This window comes from Nyctibius grandis, chromosome 8 (assembly GCF_013368605.1).
Source record: "Nyctibius grandis isolate bNycGra1 chromosome 8, bNycGra1.pri, whole genome shotgun sequence".
Lineage (NCBI taxonomy): Eukaryota > Metazoa > Chordata > Aves > Nyctibiiformes > Nyctibiidae > Nyctibius > Nyctibius grandis.
Window position 1 is genome coordinate 5,105,939 of NC_090665.1, and position 24,129 is coordinate 5,130,067.

At 39.9% G+C, this 24,129-nt stretch overlaps 1 protein-coding gene across 2 annotated transcripts; it reads right to left on the bottom strand.

Moving 5' to 3' along the window:
• Positions 1-567: 567 nt before the first annotated feature.
• LRRC31 (leucine rich repeat containing 31) lies at positions 568-13,112 on the bottom strand. 2 transcript variants are annotated; one of them, XM_068407000.1, is made up of 10 exons: positions 13,100-13,112; positions 11,380-11,637; positions 9,944-10,093; positions 9,382-9,549; positions 6,740-6,907; positions 5,698-5,865; positions 4,763-4,930; positions 3,480-3,647; positions 2,066-2,233; positions 568-887 (listed from the first exon to the last, which is right to left on the bottom strand). In XM_068407000.1, exons 1-10 carry the CDS (start codon positions 13,110-13,112, stop codon positions 568-570), a joined length of 1,749 nt encoding a protein of 582 aa, XP_068263101.1. The 2 variants fall into 2 exon arrangements, with proteins under 2 accessions (XP_068263101.1, XP_068263100.1); XM_068406999.1 differs by having other exon boundaries at positions 11,371-11,637.
• Between the last annotated feature and the right edge of the window lie 11,017 nt (positions 13,113-24,129).

Here is a 24,129-nt window from a genome sequence, read left to right on the forward strand (position 1 = left end):
GAACAGCTCCTTCTGTATTCTCCTTACTGGACTAACATATAATCCTGAGTTGCTGGGATGCTTTCCAAATCTCACATTTATGTAGATTTAATGCATTCACAGAGAGGCAAAAGCTTTAGGGGAGAAGAAACTGAAATTTAAAACATAGAGGTTTCAAGTATTTTCACATTAGAGGCATTTTCTTTGTATACATGAGGTCACGTTGACACTGCCCACCCACTGCATTAGCACACACCCCAGCCACTTCCCTCTGCTGGCAAACCTGCAGGGTGTCCATTGAAATCACCATTGCTCTTTTGACAGTAGTCATTGCTGTATTCACAACATGAAGATTAAGCATATATAGTAGTGTAAGCATGGCCCAGAGAATCTGAAAGAATATGTTATTAAATGGAATGATCTATGCATGCAGAAGGTTAAATAACAGTTTTCTATAATTGCGGAACTATTTCAAGAGCTCTCATGAGATGAGATTATTAAAAACTGGGCAGTCTTCTAAGGCAGAGACACATAATACTTGGTTCATGTGCTGCTTGTGAAAGGCCTTCCAGAAACCTTCAACCTCCATCAACAGTCAAAACGAATGTTTCTTTTGTTGTCTTGATTAAAGCTTTCCAATCGTTTCCGCTGCGATTCTGAAAGGACCCATCTTTGCATCCCCAGCTCTACCAAGGCAGGCAGCTTTGTCAGGGCTGCTAACAACTCGCTGAACCACGTCCCACAGTCACGGCAGGACAATGGGCGAAGACTGACATCCAGCTCTGAGAGTTCTTTGAATACTGCTAAGCCTTGACAGAAAACGGCCCACCCTTCGTCAGCGATGTTGTTGTTATAACTCAAATCCAGCTTCCGTAATCTGGCTAGATGGCCATCCTGCGTCAGTAATGCTGCAAGAAATGACAGACACAGACACAACTAATACATCCTGGCAATTGCTTTAAAACCTTTTTAAATAACACCATATTATTTAAGGCCTTTCAGTGGTCAAACAGCAAGATTCAGCTCCTCAGCTACACAAAATCACTTGCTGTTGATCTCAGAAAGAACATTTTATCACAGCTGAAGGAATGTACGACATTTGAAACACAGGCAATTCAAAAGGAACAGAAGTATCAGGTTAAAATTGTATGGCAACGTGAAAACCTTTGAGTCAGTTGAAAGGAGGTTCTATCAAATGCTGATTAAAATAGGCAGACAGGCTTTGCAGGGAGATTTAGAAAGAGGAAAGCAAAACTAGATGAGGCTGCATGATTACAACAGCCACCTCTCACTGTGGGAGGGTAACGGGCCTTATATACCTTAAAGGGAACTGGAAGCCTTAATGTATGATTGGCAAAGGAGACACCCATCAAGGGTGATGTTTGTAAAGTCAAAAATATTCAGGCTTCATCTCACCAGCCTTCAGATTACAGGGCCTTAATAGCTGTCACACAGCTAGTGCCAATCTCAGACACTCAAACCCCATGAGTCAGGCCCACAGAATCACAAGGATGATTATAAAATATAAACAGGTTTTTAAAAAGATCCTAGAATTTCTTTCTTCATTGGGTTCCCATTTTCCAGTATTTCTCAGCAGCTGCTAAGAGGTGGGCTAAAATATTTCTGTTTTAATTCTCCCATAATAGTTTGACTCCAGAAACACACCTAATGGCCTGAGAGCTGGTAGTGCCTGTATTACTGGCTGTCAGCACGTACATTTCCCATAAGTTACTGAACCCAAAACCAGCAACCGAGCAAACTAAAACTCCTCAGAGGCAGCTTTAAATATCTGATATAAAAAACAGATGCAAACCCTACATTTTCTAAGTGCTACCTTTTTGTATTAATAGATAAAACTGCTAAAAGATTCTTTGCATTTTTATCCTTTTCAGCTTTTGCACTGTGCATGTACAGGGGACAGTCTTCAGCAAAATGAAAATCCTTTCTGGGAAAAATACTGCTGTATTTTCCATCTTTTCATATGATTTATGCAAAAACGTGCTCAGCCCATGGAACAAGTCCCTTCTGAATTGTGGTCAAAATGCCCTGGCTCCTTGACTGCTAGTAAATTCCATGTTATACGTACTTAGAAGTGCCAGATCTTCAGCCACCAAGTTACAGCTGCTCAGTCTTAACACTTGAATCTTCGTTGCAAGCTTTAGCGCTCCCAAAAGCAGCTTTAGGTTCCCACCAACGCACTTATTCCAAGAAAGGTCTAATATCTCCAGTTCAGGAAGGTGAAGGGCAGCATCAGCTGAAAAGATTAAGACCAGCAACTTCTGCTTACTAAGAGAAAACAACACGGTCTCAATAGACAACTCACTGGCAATTCACCTGTAAACAGGCTCCTAACAGGCTGCCTACTTGTGCTTAGAATGACTTATTTTATCCTAATAAAAGTCAGACAAAAATATCTCTTGTGCTCCTTAAAGAATATAAGAAAGGTCTGCCTATAGAATCTTTAAGGACTCGGTGGAGGGGTTTCTTGTTTTTCTGTTTACGTTTTTTCTTTTACATTTTTTCTGTTACATTTCTTGTTTTTACATTATTGGCCTGACCTTGTCCCACTGAAGTCCATTTAATACAACAGCTTGGTTTTAAACCATTTTCTATCCATTTAAAGACAGCAATTTTTTGCTATGAACTCACCATGCAAGGTGAAATGCTCTGCATCTTTTGACAACACTGATTTCCATGATGTCACTCTTACATAATTGTAATGATATAAACATAGTACTCTTCCTGCAGGGACCCCAGACCAGTTTAGCTTGCTACTGCTTCTGCTGAAGGCAGTCATTTTACTATAGGTTTCAATGTCACTAGTAAAGAGTACAAAATATATTATAAGTGCACAATACACAGTAACTAACAGATCCCTCTGTACTTAGATTTCATGTGCCATATGGAACGTCTATCAAAGGGACAGTGCAGCTGCTAATCCACTGAGATTTGCAGTAAGTAGACAAAAGAGGCGGAATTTACATGTCCTGTGTTAGACTGGACTTTTCTTCATGGCTGTGCAATATCTTTTCCATTACTGCAGTCATTGCCTCAGTTCCTCCGTTGCCCCACGCTTAACTTTATCCCAGAAAGTTTCTGCTGAAACTTTCACCTGCAGTGAGGTGAAAAACCTTCAGTCAAAACTTCAGCCCACTAAACTGCAAATTCAGTGTTACAACCAAATATATATATGTATTATATATATGAAATAATATGAAATAATGTTTTGTTTTCTCTGCCAAAATTAGGGAGTATATGAAAGCTCACTATCACACAAAGGACTAAAAGGATTTCATCCACTCAGGTATAATGGGGAAGATATACAATGGTCTTCCCTTGTGACCAGGTCCCATGAAGCACTGGTTTCATCACAGGCTTCTTCACTCAGGACCTGTGGTGTAATATAACCACTATCTTTGGAGTTCAGCCAAAGGAGAACGAAATGCTTTGTCCCATAAGGATACACAGAGAATAGACACACTTTAAAAAAACATTCCTACCTAGTGATGAAAACGACTCTTTGCTTAAACCACAATTGCTGATGGCCACAGATTTCAGCTTCGGTAAAAACCTGAGCCTGCCCAGAAGAGGATCAGATGAGGCTCCGACATTTTTATTCGAGGATAAATTCAGCTCATGAAGATTGGAGAGTAAAGGTATCACCTGGGCTATGAAAACATGAAATATTTATTAGACAGTCACCGATCCAGAACAAATATGTAGTTGTATATTTGCCTGACATCATTTCTTTTCTTTATAAATCAATCCAAAAGTCAAGGCCAAGTTTTGACACTCAAATTTATGGTGAGTAATATTTTACTCCATAAATAGCCTTGTCATTTTCAGTATGAATATTTAAGAAATTAGGTATTATATCCTGTGTGGGAGGTTGTCAGAACATGGCTTCCTGTTGAAATTTTCTAGGTGAAGTAGGGAATTTAACACTAAATGAGATGGGGGTTATTTCCAAATGTCTTCACTGCTAACTGAAACTCCTTTATATTAATGTGATTATTCTCTATTGGTCAAGAAATTAAAAATAAATCATGACTGCTAGTACTAATAGTAATATTTCCTAATGTTTCAGCAGCAGCTTTTCAGATTATCTTCTTTATCATGGAAAATAAGATGTGGTCAATACAGGATTTTTTGCTGGTTTTGTTCTAAAGAGTAAAAACCAGCATCAAAAAGTTATGATAATGCACACAGAAAAATAAACTGTGTCACCAAATAAATAGGAAATGTCTTTTTCTTCCTAATAGTATTTATAAGTTGGATCAATTCAACCTGGAGACTGTAGTCTTCAGCTTTTCTATAAAGCACACAGCAGCAGCAATGCAAGATCTCCTAACATCACTGTCTACCTGACTTAAAGTCCACCAAGGGAGTTTTAGGTAGTTACATTTACATGCACACACACATCTTGGATCCATGCCAATTTATACCAGTGGGGGAACTGTCCTGGGATATTTCCAAAATTACTGATTATCAAAAAAAGCAGTGCTTGGTGTCAGTTCCTACATTCCCATCATGGGTCTGAATCATGGCAGATTCAGGTCCTTAGTTCCACATGGGATCAGACGCTATGAGATTTCCTTTGATATAGCAAAAAAACATTCCACATTGATCAAGAAAATTATCCTCCACACTGCACTTCCAGAACTGCCTAATGAAAATGTACTGAGATCTGCTGGACTAGGTTAGGCAGGATGTCTTACACCTTTGAGATATTTTCAGAAGACAAAACCTACATTCTTAACGGATTTCCTCAACATGTCCTTACACAAAATGGTCATGTCCTCTTCTGTTACACAGCACTGGTGGAGATCAAGGACTTCCAGATTTTTCAAGCTGGCCAAATGAGCTGTTGAGTCTTTAAAGCCACCACCGATCTCTTTGTTACATGATATATCTAATTTTCTTAGCTCTGCAAGGTGTTGTAAAGCAGTGTCTGAAATGGAAAAGGGAGCATGCCGGTCACTGGATGCTACAATAGCACAGGTCATGGCTTTAACTGTTATTTACTTTAACATCAAAGTTTGCACAAGGTATTGCAAGCAAAGCTCTTAGACTAAGCTTCAGTGTATAATCACAGCAGACATGCAGTAATACCGCAAAGCTTCCCCATCTATCCAACTTCATTCTTCTCTAAAGGAGCATGTGAAGGTGAGGCCAGCTCATCCCCTATATCCATTCAATCCGCAGCCTTTTGCTGAAATTACTACTGGATGTGCTAACTAGTGCCAGTTGTTTTGTCTTATGGATAAAACCTCCACTAGGGAGAGACACAGATAATAAGCCCATTTCGTATGGCTTCACTGGACACTCATTAAGTGATAAAGGTGAATTTGAATTCCCCTCTGAGAGAAGGATTAGCTCGTTAAAAGTTAGCTAGCCTGTCTGTGCCTTTGTCTATGTTCTGTCTGGGGAGAGAAGCAGCATGTCCAGAGAGCCACTATCTACCCTAAGATGTGTCTCAGATAAATGGTGTGGAGGGTGACTCTCCCCACTGACTTTCACATGCTTGAGCTCAGGGAAGATAAATGCTACTCCTGCTGAAAGCCTCTGTAGTCTTTTATCAATCCTCAAACAGCAAATAACGATTGCCCATTAATCCTGCCAAACCATCAGCAAAATCCCACCTCATTGCCTTTCTCAAATGGTTTTCAGATGTACAATTTATTCAGAATGAAAGTCTTTCCAAACATAAAGTCTAACCTAAGCCCTGGAGGCTGTCTTGCTTTAATCCACACATGTGCAAGTTTAACTCTTTCAAGCCCGGCACATTTTTCAAATCCTGAGCAATAACCTTCATGCTGCAGCCGATGTGTTTGTTGATAGAGAGATCTAATACTTCAAGGTTTGGGATCGCATTTAGAATTTCAGCTGGGAAAAAAAGAAAATAAAAGCAGAATTGGTAATTGTCTGGAATATATACAGATGCACCCTAGAAAAGTGTAGCACCATGACAAACAGGAAGAGGTAGGCTGGGTTTGCCTGTATGTGTGGTTTAGACTTACTAAGTTTCTCTTCTACCTAAAAAATACAGCAAAACAAAGATTGGGTAGGAATCAAGAAAACCGGTGACATATCTGTATGAAAATAACAGTGAAAAAATACAAGGACAGTAAGTAAAATACAGGGGAATAAAAAGCAGGAATACAAAGGGAAAGAAAAATTTCTCTTGAAAATATATAGGACAGTATGTTGCATATGGGTCATCTTCTGCCATGGAGATGAGAGCACAGGGGGTTCTCTTTAGGGAGAAAATATCTTTTAAAACACAGAATCAGATCAAAAGACGACACAGGATGAAGCTAGGGTGAGAGGAAAGAGGGGAGGGGTGCTCAGTGCTTGCCAGCTCAGCCTAAACTCCCATCCCTCAGGCCTTCTTTCCCATCCCATGGCTAACTACATATTCAGCAGCTTAATTTTAAGCAATCAATGTTGGAAATTCTGGCACACATGACTTGCTCAGAGTCTCAGAGGATTCAGCAACCCTGGGCCACTGAGGCAGCCAGACTGTGGTTTAGATCTAGCTATTCTTCTCAACTCTACCTCACATGATTAGAGAGAACTATTTTCTTCTTTGGGAGAAAGTGCATTAAATCCCAGTACTGTGTGGTAAATACTGTCATAATGCAGAGCCTGAAATAAATTAATTTTCCACTAATATTGACCTCAATACAGCCATAATCTAAGCCAAACAAGCTACGTTTTTGTGAAGCCAGTCTCAGTCCAGCTATGTGGATACACATACCAAGGGATTCTCCATCCTTTGCCGTCAGGTTACAATCTGTAATTTTCAGAAGTTTTAACTTGCAGCCCTTCCGGAGTTTTTTTGTCAGGAGTGAGAGTTTTCCACCTATGTTACTGTTCCATGACAAATCCAGTTCTTCAAGCTGAGGAACAATTTCAAATGCCTCTCCTGTAACAGAAGCCCAAGGTGATTCATTCTAGGTATCAATTTCAGTGCAAGACAAAAATACAGGTTAGGAATATATTAAAGAGGAAGGTTAGGCACCTGATTTTCAAATTATTATATTTTGAATGGCTTGCCAGGAAAACTGGTGTATGCCGTGAATTGTTGCTATCACAGCAATGCTGTGTATATTCTCACCTTGTCTAAGGAGCAATATAGATCACAAGTCATTGTCACAGCACACACAGACTTCCTGGCCATCATTGTTGACCTGTGCCAGGACCCAGAAAGTATAGTCTACAGAGAAATCAATACAAGTGACAAGTCTGAATTTACTGTCCTGTATAGTTCTGCTCTATTTTATGGCAAACTTCCAATGTCCTCTGTACTGTCATTTTGGAGGAGACGAAAGAAGCCCTCTCACAGCTACTTCTGAAACTTAAAAGTTTCATTTCTGACAGGAATTTCTGACTCAGTTCATAAGAAATCCAGATGAGCATTGTTTTGACCCAAACCAGCTTTCCCACGAGTTCAAGGCAGACAGCACTGATTTTGACTACATTCAGAAAAATTAGCCTTTTCTAGGCTTGACGCACCTGCCAACGTGAACTGTTAGTGCTTCTTTGTAATACTAACATCCCACTGCAAAATCCAGCTTCCTAACTTCCTTTGTGGAGGAGGGAGGCAGATGTATATTTGCATAAACTAATACATAAGAAAGATCAATTAATCAGACCCTATGCAAATGCAGTTTCGAAATATCATACACAAATTTTTGATCTAAAGTCTCATCATCAACCTAATAATTGAGAATTGTATTTTAATAATAAAACCTTTCAAGTCTGTAGTTAATTTTTCACAAAAGATTTGTAATAGAAAAATAATTATTTCTGTTGTTGTAAGTGAATATCCAGGTTTGAGAGAAAAGGACAGATATTAATTTTTATTTTTGCATTTATTTTAAATTATTGCCTCAGTCTTGAATACTGAGCAATGCACTACAGTTGAGGAGTAGTTTAGCCTCTGCAGCATAGCCTGTTTCTGTTTGACATGGGGACTAGCATTCCAGGTACATTTTCCACCCAGAAGATAAATAAAGGAGTATAACTGCAGGAATGGTTTCCTACCACCTCTCACAGTCACAGCTCTGAGCAATCACACAGGAGAGGTTGATATTATGGTTATATTTGAGGCATTGATTTCTAAAAAGAATGCTCTGAGTCCACAAGTGGCTACATTTCCACAGATAGATGTGGATATATTCAAACAGGCAGCATTGGACTAAATACACACGCTATTTTCAAAATTGCAGGCAAAATCAATGCAAACTGACTGTTGCTATTCCACATGTCAAGGGCATCACATTTTGTCTGGAAATTCAAGTCCTATGATCAGTTTTGTGTCTGTTTCAGCAGAAGCCAAGCCAGAAGGGGAAAGGAAACAGCACAGAAGAACCAGGCGGAATAGATCAATTGGAAATATAACCAATAAAACTCAAAGGAAAAAAAAGTATGAGAAAAGAGTTTAAAAAAGTATGAGAAAAGAGTTTGAAAAAGAATGAAATACATTTGAAAAAATCTGATAGAAAATGAAACACAGACTTTACCCTCATCAGAAACGGACCAATTATTTTCACCAGCTTTTGCAGAGATGCATTTTTCCTCCACAACAGATAGCATGACCCAGTTTTGAGCTACCACCATACATGTCATTTAACTTCTGAACCTTTCCTGGAAAAAGCCTGGATAAGACTGACATAATACCCAGCTTTATAACTCAGACCAGTTTTAGAACTTGCAAAATAAGCAGCAGTTTTTTAGAATTCCTAGTTGTTTGAGTTTGCCCTTCTTTTGGTTACATATCACAGACCCACCCCGGAGTAAACTCCAGGCCCAGAGGTAAGTGACTGAGCATCAGAACCTGAGTGCATAATACCACCTTTAAAACCTCTAAAACTCAGGCTTTGCAGAAAGCAGGGTTGTAGGCACTCTAAGCAAAGAAGTACATAGAGAAATAAGCTTCTCCCAGACTTGCAAAAACAGGTTATAATGCTCCAAGGCAGCACTTCTGGTTTTAAGTCTCCTCCAAAAGAACATCATTTTTGTTTTTTGTGATGAGCACTGCATCTGTCTTGCAGCATGAAGACCTAAGCTGACTCTCTTATAACTGACTCTGTTTCAGTTCTTCTGTCTACCACCAGATGCAAAAGCTAGCCAAAAAATACTAATCTAAATTGAAAACATGCTTTCCTGCAAATTCAGTTCCCTTCTGAATGTGAAACCTTCATGCCCTGAGGAACGAACTCGACAGAGCTACTCAAATGTGTAAGATAACTCATAAGCCCAAGTTCTTTCTACTGCTTCACAGCAGGAGTTTACATTGCCCAGTGTGGAAGCAGCAGGGGTAGGATGTAGGAAGAGATGAGTTGGCTTACATTGGACCCAAGCTGTCTGGGAGTAAACAAAAATGAAATCCTGTACCTAAGGAGGTGACATCCTCAGCTGTCAGCCTGCAGTTGTTAAGTCGAAGGACTTTTAACAGGTTCACATGATGAAGATGAACAGTGAGAGCTTTCAAAGTCCCACCAACACAACCATTCCAGGACAGGCTGATCTCTTCCAGCTCTGGGAGAAATGGCAGTAAAGAAGCTGTAAAAAAAAGAAAATAAAAAGCATATTCTGTTTGCATACTATCTGCACACCCTGGATGTCAACACATCTTAATAGAGGCATGCTTTCTACAACTAATACAGCATTATAAAGCCATGACAATTTGTACCTCAGTTTTCTTATCTGTAGTTTGAGTGTAAGGACATTCATCTGCTTCACAGACCTGTATGATTTTTATATTTATATATTACATAATTTATATAATTTATTAATTGACATTTCTCAGGGACCTGGGACCACCAGATGAAACGTTAGATAAAGCTAGGCCTGTATAAAAGAAAGGGAAGGGAAAAAAGGAGAGTGAATAATTGAAGAGGCAAATAAGAATTAAAGAAATGTATGAAGTGACTAGTTGAATAAAATGTGTATTTACCCAGCTCTGTTACATCTGCTGCACTTAATGCACAATTATTTAGATCCAGATTCTTGCTGTTGGGTTTCTTTCCCAGTTTCTGCATGAACTGGTTAAATCTCTGCTCAGCAGATGGTGACTCCGCTTCAGAAATGAGATGTGGAAGTCCATCTGAGTAACAAAGAAACAGGGCCCTGGTTACCTCTGCTACTAACACAAGGTGTAAAACCTGTCTGTGGCTGTTGGGTGAAGACTTTAGCAAATGAACTAAACTTGTCAGTAAACTGGGCTCTATTTTTGATCAATGTGGACCAATAATATGAGTGATAAGATCACTATAGATCATACCACTACAAAGCTCCTGATGCAGTGAGAAAAGAATCTCCTGTTGCATGTCTCCACACTACCTTATGCCAGCAACTTTGGATGTTTGCACCACCAGTTCAAGGACATGAAATTCATGCAAAATTCTGAACTGCAGCTATTCTGGATGCACAAGTCATATAACCACCTCTGTGTGCCTGCGCTGTCGCCACACTGCTGCAATACAGTCTGTACTTGATCAGTGAGCACCGAGTGGCCCTGCAATTGTGTGGTGAGTCTGCTGCTTCCTTCACAACAGCCTGTGTTCATTTTCACACATTGTCTGTGTAAGGCAGTTCCTGCTTTCCTTGGCTTTGCAAAGCAACCCCCACTTACCACCTTCTTCCATGCAGTTCGTACAGCAAGGAAAATTGCATTTACATTCATCGCTAAACCCTTTAACAAATCAGTAATTTCATCTAATGCCCATATCTGAGAAAAAAGCAGCCAAAAATTACACAAAATAGCAATCCCACTCTCAGTACCTGTTCTCTCATTGTTTCCCCAAACCTACCCAAAACTCTTAGGACAAAGGATGGGGTTCTAAGCCTCACCTTCCAGCTCCTTTTTAAAAAAAGCCTCATTTTCCCTGGTGTAGATGTAAAGAGTATTCTTGTGTGCATAAAATAACATACATGATGAATTTCCATTCCTTTCCCCTCCCCCTCACCAGTGTCAAGTGGTAGGAAACATCTGCTCTTGTTGTCTTCGGATTGCTTTAGCAGCAGGGCAGACAGAGACCCATCTTAAACACAACAAGCCAAGCTACTGCTCAAAGCTTGGCTTTGAAACCAAATAAGCTCTGCCACTAATGAGCTGACTCCAGCACTGACCTCTCACATTGGAGATCAAGAGAGAGGTCACCCAAAAGCTTTATCCCTCCTCAGCAACATGGATCCCGCTCCTTGCTTGGCACACCTATCAAATTAGAGGGCATATCCTTGATAATGTTCCAATCAGAAGCAAATCCTGGCTAAAGGATAAACTATAAGCAGCAAAACACAGCATTTTGGCTAGCAAGAAATGCAACTGATTTTCCATGAAATTAAAATATATACACATGCACATATATTTCATTATTGTACCAGCATTACCTTCTTCAGAGAGATCTTGCTTCTCACTGTGATCATCAGCTCCAGAGTTGTTTATTTCTATTTCTTCAATTTCCCTTCTTCCCTTGCCTTCAGATTTCCCAAAGTCAAAGCCCCTGAAGAATTTTTTGATGGCTGAAGGGGGTTCTTTTCTATTTCCAGGAGAGGATGTCTTCCCTTGGAACTGCTTTATAACAAAGTCAAATGGGGAACTCTTTGGGATGTCCTCTTCATGCTTATCCTGGCAGCTCTGAACGTCATCTTTCAGGGGACCAGTGGACATAGAAAGAATTAGTTTTAGTAACATTTACTCTTGCTTACCTTCTTTCATAATGGCAGATGCACAAGAATTTCCTACCATTGCCTCCAGCTAATATCAGAAAAGCACTGTTTAGTAGACAGACTCTGAATTCATTTCTCCTCCTTCAAAAGGAACTGGTAATGCTCAGTATTAGCACAGCAGACTCAGAGGTCCCAGTTCTCAATGGTACAAGTATCACTCTCTGCTGCCTTGTTAATGCAGACTGCCCCTAAGGGCACCTCACCTGGCCACCAAGCGCTGAAGGGCTAACCTGCTCCTTCCCCTATCATTTAATCCCCAGGTTCAGTTCATAGTCTTGCAGCCACATCAAAGAAGCAAGGCTGAGATGTCCCTGTTCTGAGGGGATGCCAGGTTAAGTTTGACACCAGAGGGATTCTTCATGCCAAAGGCAGTCAGGAAGGCGAGAGGAGGAGGTGTGCAACAGGTAGTACAAGGACACCTTTGCCTGAACAATGTCACTTGCTCCCAAGCTCAGGGTGGAACATGCAAAAGAAACCCCTTTAGCTTTAGAGCAAAGCTGAAGTGATAGTGCAGAAAACAACCAGATATGGTAGCTATGCACACTGGGAGTGTGCCACTGTTGGAAGAAAACAAGCCCCTCAGCTTGTTTGGGACAGTTCAGTACTATAGTGACCTCAGTTTCAGTGACTAATTCACAGGTAAATTAAAGTTTGACTTTATAATTTATACACATTCTTTCCTTATTTCCCTTTCTGCTACCCAAGCTATAGCACCATCCAGTGATTCTGAAGCTGCTTTGTTTTTCCCTAAACATTAATTTAATGCTCTTTCGTTAGTTTTAATTCTAACATTTGCCTTCACACACATGCTTCTAACGGAGCAGCCATAAAACTAAGCAGGCATTGATTGACTTTTGCTTTGTGAGGACTATGTGGAAAAGATATGTATCAAGTCCTACTGTGTGCTGTTGACTGCAGGGGGAATGACCTGTGCTCAGACCTCGATCCTGTAATACACCAGAGCTCATGAACAGATTCTGTACTCACACAGGTCCCCCCTTCCCCAGCACAGACCTGCACACAGAACTCATTCCAGAATTTGCTGTCATCCATAGAGTACATGAACTCAATCACTTTAAAAAACACCAGTTATATAGAATGTCACTGGCATCAGCTTTCCCAAAAAGAGAAACGTGAAGAAGTTATCTGCCATGGTACAAATGCTCAAGGGCAGAGCACTTACAGTTACGAAAAGCTGATGCATTGTTTAAAGTCTGGCTCTTAATAGCCTGTCACAGCTGTATTTCTTATACAAAAATTATACAAAACGATGTACATAGATGTACATGCACATTTACTGAGCTGTAAAGGAATGCTGGTTACCCTGGCTGTGTTTTCATGCTGTAGAGCAGCATTATTTTAAACAGACAAAGAAACATACCTGTCTTTTCCATTGGTACACTTGAGGATCTCTCACGTTTTACGGCACTCTCAGGGCTTACAGGAGAAGTGAGCCACGACAGGCAAACAAAACCTCACTTCTTTCCCTAATAGGGCTTTCCACATAGTTTTCTTTCAAGAGTTTCTGTCTTCATCAGTTTGATAGCAGCCGCTCTGGACAAGTGGTTTGTGGGCTCTTTCCTGATGCCTCTATTCCTCTGCGCTGTCTCTCAACGTCAGCCTGCTGTCCCTGGCCTCTCTTTTCGGGGGGGGTTTGAGAGGTCCATTTAAATGCTCTGATCATGTCCCAGCTTAGATCACTCACAAGGCGGCAATCAGGAAGTGGCAGCACAGACTCCGATCCTGCATGCTAACCACTGCATGTCCCCGAAACAGCTGTTGTTAGAAGAGGCTGAGTCACCTTATAGATCAGGTTACAAGACTACCTGAAGAAAAGCTCTTTGTTTTCCCACCCCTTTTGTCCATACTGGTCAGAAATACTCCTGGAGGCTGAGCAAAGCAGAGCTGTCAGCAGGGTGTTGCATAGTTCTGTAAGAAAAAGGAATACAGAGGACTAGTGCACTCCTGTTCATTTTAGAGCAACAGGAGTCATGAGAGGAGAGGTCATACTGCGTACAATTTGCTTGTAGGCAACAGCATGATATAACATTACAATGCAATCATTTGATACCTAGTATACATACACCAAACTTCACTATAGCTTTTCTGTCTGTCTGCCTGCCCTAGAATCTGATTTCCATGACGGTGAATATTACAATTTCTAGCTTAAACATACTTACAGCCATTTATGCTGAATGTCTTTAGCTTTGATGATTCTTTTTAATCTATGAGGTCTCCATTTTTGTAGGCTAAACCAACCAAACTCTTCTTGTCTCTCCTCATGTGGCAAACTCTCCATTTCCCTTATCATTTCCTGCTCACCTTTGTCTGCACCTGTTGCAATATAATTTATACTTCCTTAGATACAAGGGACCATCCATCAATATGTATACACTAAAGACATATGCAACCTGGAGTGCTTTTGGTGGGGAATGATAAAGCTAACTTATTTAGCTTTAAATAGTTAGATAAAACTAACGATTGTTTTGGAAGTAGCTGAGCAGACACCAGCAGTGAGGACAGGCTTGACTCAGTGTGTCAACGTACCAATGATTCAGACAGGGTGGAATGAGGCATGAGGTGCTGCTAGGAGCCAACATGATAAGATTAAGAGAAGAAAAACTTAAAGTGAACATCAGGAAAATCCTGCCCATGAAAAGTACCACGCTGGGAAACATTTACAGTAGGAAAAAATGCACAAAACCACTGTGATGAACCCTCTTTCCCTGCAGGAATGGAGGGCACATTTCTATTCCCAAACAGAAAGGATCTCCAAGTTGGTTTTAGGGTTTTCTGACACCAGGAGTGGCTGTCCTGTTCCAATTTCTGAAACTAGCATCTCACTACAGACCTGTATCCACTGGGAAAGATCACCTCCCTGTGTGCTAATTCACTTCATGTGTTCAGGCATCTCAGCTATGCAGACTATCAAAAATCCCAAGCATTTCTGTTGGTAAGGAACTCATTGAATTTGACAGCTCTTTTCCACTTTACTTGTTGTGCTTAACAACAGAGTGGCCAGGGATGAAACAGAGACATGGCAACCTGTGTTTCTGAACATGTGCCAGGCTCTGCTGGCCCAAGACATTTCATGCCCACTGAAGTTCAGTGAGAATGTGGAATGGGAATATCTGATAATCTCCGCTCTCTGGAACCGGGGAAATCCTTAAGCATGTTAAGCAAGGATTACAGTCGTTAGGCTGGGCTAACTTGAATGCTCTGACATCAGTGTGTTAGGTGATGTGTTACCCATTCAGAAACTCTTTCCCCACTTTAGGCTGTTGAATGATAGTGAAAATACCTCATGGCACCATGACAGCATGCCTGGAATCCAGTGAGAAGGGAAATGTAGTTTTGCAGTGACCTAGTTTCCTCTTCCTAGAAAGCAAATCTTTTCCTTTCTTTACAGCAGCTATACAGGAAAAGGGGACAGCAGGGTTATTCAAAGCAAAGCAGGATAACTACAGTCAGGCAGCTGCACTGGGCTGAAAACACAAGCATTACTTTGCAATAGCCTAGGCTGTGCCGTGAACATGCAGTGTATCATGACAGCCAGGCCCAGCCATGCCCCCGTTAAGTGCTAGACTAGGGGGGGAGTGTGCCACTGCATCAGTTGCTGTCTCCTCCACAGCATATTTTTGAACATGTGTCCTGCTCCTGCCTCACAGAACTGTGCATCTGCTTCTCGCAGTACGTCATGCACAGCACAGAGCAGGCTTAGCTTTTGGAGTTCAAAAATAATAAATGCCTTCCCCCATCTATCCAGTTAAATGGTTTGTGACCATCTGCCAAGTGCTCAGTGTCACACTTGTTTATATCTGCTCTTCCCTCTGTAGACCTGGGGCAAGGTTAGGAACAGAACCAATTTTGGAACAAAATAGTTAAAGCTGCATCCCACACAGCATCCACTGGTGAGAGATTAATGTGGATTTTTGTACGTTGCCTCATTGTGACTCCTTAATCCAGCATATATTCCAAAGAAATAATGCCATTAGAGGATTAGTGCCACAAGTTCATTTGAAAAAAAGGATTTGCAAACACTGAAATCCTATATTCTATGTACTTAATCACTGAGTATCATTTTGGGGATTTCCTCTCCCTTTAGTAGTGTCTGTTTCAATGAAACCCAAGCAAAACAGCAACTCTGTTTTGGATGGTCCTTATTAACCATTAAAGAAAAACAAAACCCCAAGCATCTGGTTAAAATAACACAGAATCTAAACTCACTGGACTAAACCCATCCTTGCTGTCGTGCAATTGTTGCAGTTATACCAGGGAGGCATTTGGCCCAATATTTATATAAATTTAATTATTTTGGATATTTATCTACTAGGGATTTTTAATATTCTGAGTCCTGTAGCATGAAGTAACACAGTGACCCTTGTTTGCTTCCAAGGCAGTTCCCTTCCCCAGCTTTGCTCACACCTAGTGAAGCCGCTGTTCTCTCTTTGAGAGAAGGACACCGAATCACTGCCGTGTTTTTCCTTCTCCCTTTCCTTAGTATGTATCTCCGCTGCTCTGTTTCCCCTTTCTGCACAACTGTCACTGCCTGCAGCAGCCTCTGTGGGCTTCTCTTGCTTGGTTTGATTCATTGCAGGCTGCTTAGGTGAAGTGGGCAGTTGCATAGGTCAAGAAATTGCTAGGGGTGAAAAAATGCTCATTGCCCCATTGCTGACTTTGCCAGTGCCAGGTGACTTGCTCTTGGGCTGTGCTGACTGAGAATACATGGGCCAGGAGCTGCTGCCAAATGAGGGTAGGGGAAGAGTGGCCTGCTCCAGTACCAGGTTCACTGCCCTCATCTCAGCCACGTACATCAAACCATGCCCTCCACAGCTCTCTCCATCCTCTCTCCTGCTCTGTCCCTTCTCTTCATCCTCCAGCTTTGACCCAGTTCTGACCCCTTATAACTGAGGCAGCAAAATTCAGTCTGTTCAACTGCTGTTGAACTCCTTATAGTTATAAGAATTTCAACCTTGCATATACCAGCATGAGCTGCTAAACATGAACTGTAGAATTCTAAAACATATTCTTTTTTCCAAAGCCAGAATTTACCTTACCTACTATAAAATAACATCAATGATAAGCAAATTTTTCCAACTACTATCTCATATTGAGTATGCATTTTGATTTCCATAAAAAGCATGACTAAAAGATCTATTACAGCAAATGTATATTTACATCCACAATGCAGATATTCTTAATGCTCTGATATTGAGTTACTCTTTTCTAAACGGAACTAACCAAATACAAACTTAATGTTTCATTCTCTATTACAATATACTAGTCTGATGGAGAAGATTTTCAGGCCGGAAAATTCTTTTTGGTTGAACTTATGCCAGGATTAATCCCCTTTCAGTTAATCATTTACATGAATGGGTAATCTGCAGAGTTCATGCAAGGCCTGCAAACTATATTAATTACTAGAAACCTAATTAGAAATCAACAGAGTCAAAGGATCAGTGTTACTTCCATACGGTACCATCTGGTACAATAGGTCTGGATAGTTCAGCAAAACTCCCCATTGCATTCTGTGGAACTTCAACCTGAATACCTGTTGCCAGAGGGAGCAAGTTTATGCTGATATATGAGCTGGTTGTAAAGCATTTTTAGGGTCAGCATCCGAGTCCCTGTATTTCTAGCTGTTATCTCAAAAGTTAGTTCAAAAAAGAGTATTTACTCAACAGTTTTCTTTTTGAATGCGATACCAATGCAGTCATAATTTGCCTTTCCACATCCAAAAATACCCTAAATCCATACACAGGCTAATGAAAAAAATCCCCAAACAAGCAAATATGAACATATGCCATAAAATGTCTGATGGCAATGGTAAGACTAGATATATCTTAGTGCATGGAGCTGATTCCACACTGCTAAGGCTCTCTGACACTTCAGGAACTGTGAAAGATGTGACAGTAGTGTCCATTTCTTTTGAAATGAATTGAGAAAGAGAGTCTCCTGGTTCTTAATTCAGCTTTAGAATAGTACAGAAACTGCCAAAAACTGTTGGGTTTTTCGGTAGCATTCTTCCAGCTCCTTGTGGTCTAGGATGAAGTGATGCTCTCTTGGGGCATCCTGTACCAGATGGGTAATTCCAGCTTTGAGATTTCTGCACTGCTTGCCATAGAGGTAACCCCAGGCAGTAAGTCTGGGTAAGAGTGTACAGAAGGTGGTGTGACTCCAGCTCCGTCTTTCAAAGTAGTATATATGTGGTGTCAGTAGCTCAGGCTGCAAACACCAGACACTGGGTGGGAGCTGTCAGGCTACAGTTATCACCTTTGCACAGAGGAATCTGAGTGTCGGTGTTTCGCCACTCTCAGATTCCTCTCTGCAAAGGGGATAAAATTGGACTACACTCTCCTAAAGCATCTTAGCTAACGGTGAGACTAATTGACAGACCAAGGCCCAGATCAATTTGGTACACTCTACATTACTTTGTTCTATTCGTAGCTCATGCCCTATGTCCCTCTCTCTCCCTCCTTCGCTGCTTTGCCATTTTTCCTGTTGGTGAAGATGACCAGCAGAAACAGGACTGCTGAGAGACACACAGACCACTGCATGATTCAGAACTACACCCCTGCCCGATGCCTGTGAAATCCAGTCAAAAACAACTCGATCTTGTCCGGAGAGGGACCATTAAAGCATCGTTATGAATTGTGGTTGTCACACTTCACTACAGTACACAGCAATCCTGCTTCTGTGCCAGAAACCAAAGGACAGATGCCAGGGGTCTTGTGAAGTAGTGTGCTCTCTCTCCAAACTTCCCTTATTAGGTAAAGCAGGAAAAAATAAATATATATCCTTATTATATTGCTGGGTTTGTTTCTACCTCAGGAAGTAATTTTTCTTGGTATTAAACTTTTTATGGTTTTCCTGAAACGTGATTCACATGGACTAAAACATCTGATGAAAAATGGATGCCGATGCAAGACTTTGTTTTTAATTTATTTGGGCAACCCCATATCTTACAAAGCATTTGCTTCAGCCTCACCCAGACAATCTTGAAAATCCCAGCAGAGGAACTTTTTTCAAGACTGTATCTACTCATTACACTTCAAGTCACAGGCTTCTGTAGGCAGTTACAGAGCGAGTGGACAAACACAAGCTGAAAATTAACTTTAAGCCTAGAATGCTCCTTCAATTCCTTGTCTGCCTGCACGTGCAAAGATTTGGACAACCACATCAATATCATTTTCAGGTTATTTTAGCTGGTCTCTAATTTTTTTTTCTTTAAAGGAAGTCCAAAAATTATTTTTAAAACCTAGTATTGCATTTTTTTTAAGCAATGATTCTGAGTGTGATTTTCTTCTTTATAAAGAAGGTCCAGACAGCAACAAAATAGCCGTGATGATAGCATTTACAACAAATATATTCAGAGACTCACAGTCACTTAAAAAAAAAAATAAACAATAATCCCACTTTAGATACTATATTTGTATTTTGTGTTACGTTATTAAAAATATTTTTTTTTCTGTAAGGACGTGCTGAACTATAGCAGAATTACATCCCTTTGCTAACAATAATACTTCCCTGGGAGCAGTTTTCAATGGGAATGAGTCCATTTTCTCCAGGTGTAGGCATTGCGTTAGCATTTGAGAGAGGACGAGGGGCAATTTTTTGTTGTTGCAGCAAGCACTTGATGAACTTCAGGCAGGTGAACAAGGGATTGACAAACATCAACCCTGATGTCCCATCAGCTGACATGGATATTAGAAGAAACTAAGCACTCCCTGACATTAAAAAACCTGCCATTTACTAGGCATTCGTTCTGAGAGCTAACTCACCGACAGGGAGAATTAAAGAGTAAATTGCCGGCTTGAGCAGTATAACCATCTGATCCCTGTGTTAGCCTCACAATATGCTTAACAGGATTTCCATCTCCTAGTTCCCCCAATCCAATCGGATACACAGTTCTGGGATAACACAGTTCTGGGGTAGCTGCTTGCCAACGGTCAGAAGTACACCCTTTCTAAAAATCAGTATAAACAGGCAACACAACGCCTGACGGCTAGGCAATTGGTAACCTTCTCTCATATTTCTTGTTGGAACAGGAAGATTTTAAGTGAATGCATCAAGCATCTTAAAAGCTAACAACAGCTTAGCAGGTTAAATGTGAAATAGGTTTATCAGATCAGTGTAGCGCTCTTCTTGTAATTATGTTTTTACAGCCTGGTTAGGGGATGGTATTGGAGAAGGGCTTGTGATGTCAGAGTGGGTAGGGCTTAGAAGCAGGGATGAGGGCTAATCAAGATAAGTTCAAATTGTATTTAAAGTCAAGTCAGCGTTAGTTAAGGCAGTTTTTGACACATTAATCTTGATGTGTTTTAAAAGCTGCCAACCACACTACTGAGGCAGCTTGAAAGGAAGACTTACAGTGAAGGCACATACTCTTGGATGTTCATGGTGTCTTCATTTTAACCAAAACTAAGGTCTTCACAATAGATGTAAGTATACATGAAATAAAAATTTAAAGTGCTAGTTTTTCGTGTAAATGGTGATGCAACATCTGCTGAGCAATACCAAGAGGTGTAAGATTTTTCAGATTTTGATAGGAAAGACGTATCTCACGATAGAAACAACGTAGATCAAAGCAGATCTGCTGTTTAAGGGCAGCACTGGACTGCGAGAGTAGTTAGGAATAGGCAGGGGTGATACAGAAAGTGATGTATGTGATTAACTATGTTCTGATTTCTCAGAAATCTGCTATATATATTCTTATGGGTAAATAAACCTGCATATTCAGGTGGAAACGCTGTATATTTTATGACATAAACTTGATCATTTTGGAAACATTTCAAGATCCATTTCACAAATGGAGGATTTTACTTTGGGAAGGCTTGTCATTGCATATTCAGTATTTTTCTAGAAAACTTTGGATACAAATTGAGTTGCTTAATGTACATGCAGAAATGTTTCACTGTCTTGTCTAACTATAACAAAATATTCTTAAAAGCTAACTGGTTGTTAATACATACAGCTTAATCTTTGCGCTAATTTGTCTTTTTAAAGTACAATACAAAACCCTCAATATTTTACAGATACTTCCTGGAGCAGTGGGTTTTCTAAATCAGTGTGCAATCAGAATTAATCAAGGCTATCATCAGACAGATATTTGGGTGGTTTAGTCTGATGTACCTACACGACATTTTCCTAATTAAAGTTTTGCTTGTGTGTGTAGCCATTGTAACAAACCCCAGCGCTGGCAGCTTTGTGGAACACCAATGTATGCAGTGTGATATATTTTGTAAAAATAATATCATAACGTGATGAGGGTTCCTTACATCTTGTTATTATCTGAATATGTGGGCGGACTTAACTTAGACTGAAAAAGGCTTGGGCACTATTATATTGCCTTCGGAGCTAAAATTTCAAGTTCCTCAGTTACAGAACATGTGAATTTCCGTATCTCTCCAGTGCCCCAGAGATATCGAAAGAGAGAGAGAGGCAATCCTGACTTGAGTGATTTTATCATGGTCTGACCCTGCAAACTGGAGCTGAAAATGTTCAGTCTGTTCAAGATGCTGATTTCTGAGTCTGTTTACAGGATCAGGTGTGCAATTTCACATGTTAATCTCACAGGTGGAAAAAGTTTGTATTAAAACTTGTGACTTCATATATGAGTTCAGAAAATAACAGTGGCTTTAGCATCTGATATCTGTGACTTACATATATGTTAACATACCTGCAAATATTTTTTAAGATGAGTGTGTGCTGTCTTTTGCTTTGTAATAAAGAAAGCTAACCTGAAACGATTAACGATAAAAACCTGCACTATCTTGTTCTACCTTAGTGGTAAAAGACACATCAAATGCAATTTTCTGTTTTATCAGAGGATTTTGGGAAGTCCAAGGGATACTGCTGCAATAATTACTACCCTAACTGAAGAGGGAAGGTACTGAGGATTCAGTACAAGTTTTCTAGATTCAAACTCTTAGTTAGCCAGTGAAGTTAAAGAGTTGTTAAATAAAAATAGTTTCAAATAGCCTTCCTAAAACCCACTCCTTTTTCCACTACCTGGTTTCTTTTGGCACTGGGAGTGTTGTCATTAGCACTATTTCATGTTAAAGTGAGACACAAATCTCACTAAAATTCAACTGCGTTTCATTTGGAACTAGCAGCCTTGCTCTCCAGTTGTCAGAAAGCTTTCCATCCCAAGACTTCCATTTCCAGTATTGAAAAATAAAGGAAGAAAAAAATGTCATTTTTATGCTTTAAAAGTAAAAATTATTAACAAGTAAAAAGTACAGGGTTTAGTTTCCCTTTAACTGATCCCACTTATACCACATTTTGTAATCTAGGCTTCTAAAAGAATCAAAGACAAGAGGATAATGTTTCAAATGTCATCTCTAATTATGAAATAAATCCACAAGGAAAACAAATCACATCATGCTTTTATCTCTGTGTATATAACCAATGTGACAGAGAGACTCATCCCTTGTAAACAGCTTCTCCACCTACCAGTTTGTCAGGATACGGCCTGGGTGTACAATGTTACGCACATATATGTAAGTTTCCCCTTGCTCCAGCCATTCCAGTGGCAACAAGATGAACTCCTATGATGAACCTAACTTAGTGCCTGAAGGACTGAGTTTGCCAATACTAGGCCTTAATTTCTTCCCGAGACCAGTGTGTTCAACAGAAATACGAGTGACTTGCTGTTTGCAATCTTACCAATTAGCTAGCTCAAAAATGGTGAAACATCATCTTCATCAGTGTAAAGGCACACATCGCAAACTCTGCTGGCTGATACACACAGTATAAATACAGTTATTTTCCTTTCTTTAGGGAATGTATCGTTCTCAATCCAGTTTTAGGATTGCACTCTAATCTCAGTCTCTGAGCAGTCTGTGCCCACGTATCTAGGATTAGATTTTGGCCCTACAGCCTCTCCAATGGAACCTTACCCCAAATAAGAAGATATATTTCATGCTCCTGTATGACATAATGTTGGTATAATTGCTTTCTTGCTTTCCAAATGTCATTTATTTTGCTGACTGTGGGCTCTTGACAATCTCTAGCTTTAGGACTCTTAGCATAGGTTTAGGGCAAGAACCCTTGATAGTTAATAACATTAGAGTATCAAAAATAATGGACTATTTATCTAATTTTTAAAACAGCATCTGATTTCTTAAGTAATCAGGAGACATTTTTCTAAAAAGGGAGCCAACGGGAATGAAAATGAGACTATAAGCATGTATACGTATTTATATTATATGTTTAACTGATTTCTCTGACACAGATTTACCCGAGCATTTTAAACAATACTCAGTTTCTTCCAAACACTCTGTGAATCCACTGCAAAGGTCTGCAGTGGATTTGAACATTGCTTTTAAAAAATGTTAATTCTGTGTGTTTGATGTACATAAAAGCAGTCTTAGTTAATGAAAGCTGAATGTATTTAGCTAAAAAAATAAGTCTTCCAACAAGCCTATATTATATATAAGATGATACTGTATTTTGCTAATGCAATTCATAATATAGATACACAGACTGCTATAGACATTTTGAAACCGCATATAGCATGATTAGATGTGCAAATGCTTCTGGTTCATGAAGTTCATGTCTTGCCCCTTCTCGTCTAATAAATTGAGACAGAATTAGTACTGGGTGAGTGGTTCTGCCTGCTGCCAAGAAGGGTTTGCTAAGGGTAAGACTCTAAAGGTAGAGATTAACTTGTCTTCATCCCTGTAATGTGCTGTACAGCCAGGATTTGTGCAATAGGATCAGAGAAGAGCCATATATGAATGTAACACTGGACAGCTGGTGTGTATGAATATATATGAACCCTGATGCAAGATTTTGAGCTGCTCTCAAATCCCAGCTAATACATGTGTCAGCAGCGTACTTTCCCTGTTCCAGCAGAGATCTCTTTTTGCTGATGTTGGTTTCTAATATGCTAGTTGTTAAGAAAATAGTATGAACCTTAAGTCCCTAAAATTGACCTGCAAGTCAGAACCCCAGCTAAGTAAGCTAAAATGGTGTTTTTCCAAATGGAATAACATAGATTAGCCAAGTTCAGTACCTCTGTGTCTCCTAAGACAGGGTTACATACAAGTCTTTATATTAGGTTATTAAGCTAACTATTTATCCTACCTGATCAATTCAATACTTCTCTGAACAGGAAATTCAGGGAAATAAGTAATGTAATGCGGATAACATATACATACAAAATGTGTGCTTTATGTTAAATTTACACCATACTGATACTCTAACATTCAGCTAGGGAAAATAGATTAGAATTTCACTGGAAATAACATTTGAAAGTTTTTACCACAAATACCAGAGTTATTTTTATATACCTGAGAAGAAATCCAAGCTAAGTTAGTTAGAACTGACTGGCACACCAATGAAAACAAAACAGAATGGCTTTATGAAGCAGCTCCAGTGAAAACCTCCTTAAGGAATCAAACTCTC